Consider the following 2,789-nt stretch of genomic DNA (forward strand, 5'->3'; position numbering starts at 1 on the left):
CTAGAGTGATTACAGTAGACCACGCAAATCTTTGCCTTGTTAGAGTGGGAGCCCCATTTGCCTTGTTAGAATGGGAGTGGGACTCGAGTACTGTAGAGGTAATTAACCCCACTACCCCCGTCTTTTATTGTTGAAATTGGCAGACCATGCAAATCTTTGCGTGGGAGCCCCATTTGCATTGTTAGAGTGGGCGAGTACAATTAATCCCCACTACCCCCTAGTGGAACTCGTCAGTCGACGCGGACCACTTTTACGGGGCTTATCCCAGTAACTCGAGTGTCGCCTAAAATTGATCCAATAGGTGCTACAGACAAGAGGCGACTCCTTTCTCTCTCTTCTGATGCACGCGACTGCTTTTGGCTCATCTCTGGGGCTGGACAGCAGACATAGAGGAGTACAATTAATCCCCACTACCCCCTGGTGAGGTTACTTTTTACTAGGCTTATCCCAGTAACTCGAGTGGGAGTGGAACTCGAGTCCCACCACCCCCTGGCTACACGATAAAGACCATGTGCTTCTCCGGAGTCCGAGCTATAAGATTGAGGCCGTCGTTCACCAGCTTCTCACCTGCATCCAGCGCTTGTAGTAGCATCATATAATACTCGCATTCTGCTTGCTGCAGTTCTGCTGATCATGATATTGAAGATGGAGGAGAGCCAGGGGGCTCATGATCTTCCCTCTGCATCTGCAGTAGACTATTGGGAGAAGATCTTACCTAATGTTCCTCTACCTGCGCAGCTGCGCAAGATAGTATCGCCCTTGGACTCCTCCACAGCGTTGATCACCCACTACAAGGACATGATTTCATCAGGCCGAGTAGTGCAGCCGGGCATTTGCATGGCCGCCCGCCTCTACTGCAATGTCCAGCAGTTCGCAGAATTTCGACACGTCCTCCCAAGGTGCAATGTCCAATCAGGCTTCCGCTATCCTGTGTATGAGACCGACGCCCATGGGCAGCAGAAATTGATGCAGAGCCAAGGTAACTTCTTCAGAGAAAGTGATCTTGTACAGGGCGCCCATCTGGTGCTAAGAGACCAAAAGGATAGAGCGCCCACCACCTCCCTTCTGCCTCGGCAGCTAGCGGAGCTGTTCCAGCCTCTAAACACCCATCTCCTGCAGGCGGCTTTCAATATCCCTTCTTCCTCTTTGCTTGGAAAAGAGAGCATGTATACGTCGCAGCTGTGCAACACGCATGCACAAGAGCTTCTTCCTGGAGAAGAAGCCTTCTGTGCGCTCTCCTTGGAGGATCTCGCAGACCAGCTTAAAGCCAAGGTTCTCGACAAGTCGCACGGTAGCTCACTGCGACTTCTACCGGTCTCTAGCGGCAGCTCCGCCTCCGTGCCGGCCAAGCTTCTGAAGGTGGAGCTGCAAGCGGAGGCGGCACAGCCCTACCTGTCGTGCCACGCCCAGACATACCCGTTCGCGGTGCATTTCTGCCACCATGTCCCCAATACTCGCATCTACAGCGCCACTCTCCAGTCCACGCAAGCAGCCGATAATGAGCTCATCCACGTGGTCGCCATCTGCCACATGGAAACCAGTGATTGGAGTCCCCTCCACGTGGCCTTTGTGGACCTGCACTCCACCCCAGGGCGCACAGAAGCCTGCCACTGGACCCATGAGAACGGTCTCATCTTTGTCCCCACTAAGAACTAGAGCTCAGCTCAGCTCAGCTCCTCTCTAATGTGAGGTGGGATTTCTATCCGAAGGGACTTGGTGCCTTGAGGGTATGCTAGCCCGCCGTGAATAGTTTGTCTCTATATGGGGAGGAGGTGCAAGGAGAGGCAATGCATGGACCCATGGTAGGCACTTTAGGAACGCACTCACGCACCGAGTAGGCACATTAGGCCTTCCCGGGTGCGGGAGAAGTTCCGTGGGTGCCGAGTGCCCGGGGGTTGCCCTTCCCGCCTTGACGGTGATCGGGCCGAACGTGGAGTCGGGACCGAAAACGGTGGAAAAATGGCCGACCATCGGCCCGTCGAGCGCGTTTTCCTTACAGGTCTCACCGATCACTTGCGTTCGTGCCCATGCGCGAGATGCGCTCGCCGGTCCGTCGGTCCACCGGTTTTCCACCGTTTTTGGTCCCAGCTCCACGTTCGGCCAGATCACCGTCAAGGCGGGGAAGACAACCCCCAGGGCACTTGGCACCCACGGAATCTCTCCCGCACCCGGGAAGGCCTAACGTGCCTACCCGGTGCGTGAGTGCGTTCCTAAGGTGCCTACCATGGGTCCGTGCTTTGCCTCTCCTTACACCTCCTCCACATATAGAAGCAAACTATTCGGGGTGGGCTAGCATACCCTCAAGGCACCAAGTCCCTTCGGATAGAAATACCACCTCACATCTAATACCCTTCCACCCTACCGCCGTAAGGGACGGAAGTTATGTTTACTTTATGAAAGTAAAGTTGTTAATCAATGTGTCCTTATATACATTATATTAATACTAAATAAACGTTTTCAGATAATCGAACCTCATGGACTATTATATGTCATGCTTGATAGAGAGAGAAGTGAGAGCGTGGATCCTACAAAATTTTCATAAGTAAAATATACCTTCTTTTTGGAACAACTGAGTAAATATATATATTAGCTAGAAATCCAAATATACCATTAAGTCATTTACATCAAAAATTTCACACTTCAATTCTCTATTTTTCACACTTCACTTTATTTAAGAGATCACAAAGCAATGATGATCTCTCCTCCTCCAACAGAAAGCTAGACTGTTCTCAGGAAATCTGGTAGCCCACCATAATACAAGCCTCCATCATTGCCTCGGTGATGCACCC

General features: G+C 51.9%; 1 protein-coding gene across 1 annotated transcript; it reads left to right on the plus strand.

The window, feature by feature from the left end:
• Positions 1-579: 579 nt before the first annotated feature.
• LOC147605234 (BURP domain-containing protein 12-like) lies at positions 580-1,675 on the plus strand. The gene has a single exon (XM_086794089.1). It carries the CDS (start codon positions 634-636, stop codon positions 1,654-1,656), a length of 1,023 nt encoding a protein of 340 aa, XP_086650215.1. The 5' UTR covers positions 580-633; the 3' UTR covers positions 1,657-1,675.
• The last annotated feature ends 1,114 nt before the right edge of the window (positions 1,676-2,789 follow it).

Source organism: Cibotium barometz, chromosome 60 (genome assembly GCF_041138505.1).
Source record: "Cibotium barometz isolate CiBa-2024 chromosome 60, ASM4113850v1, whole genome shotgun sequence".
NCBI lineage: Eukaryota > Viridiplantae > Streptophyta > Polypodiopsida > Cyatheales > Cibotiaceae > Cibotium > Cibotium barometz.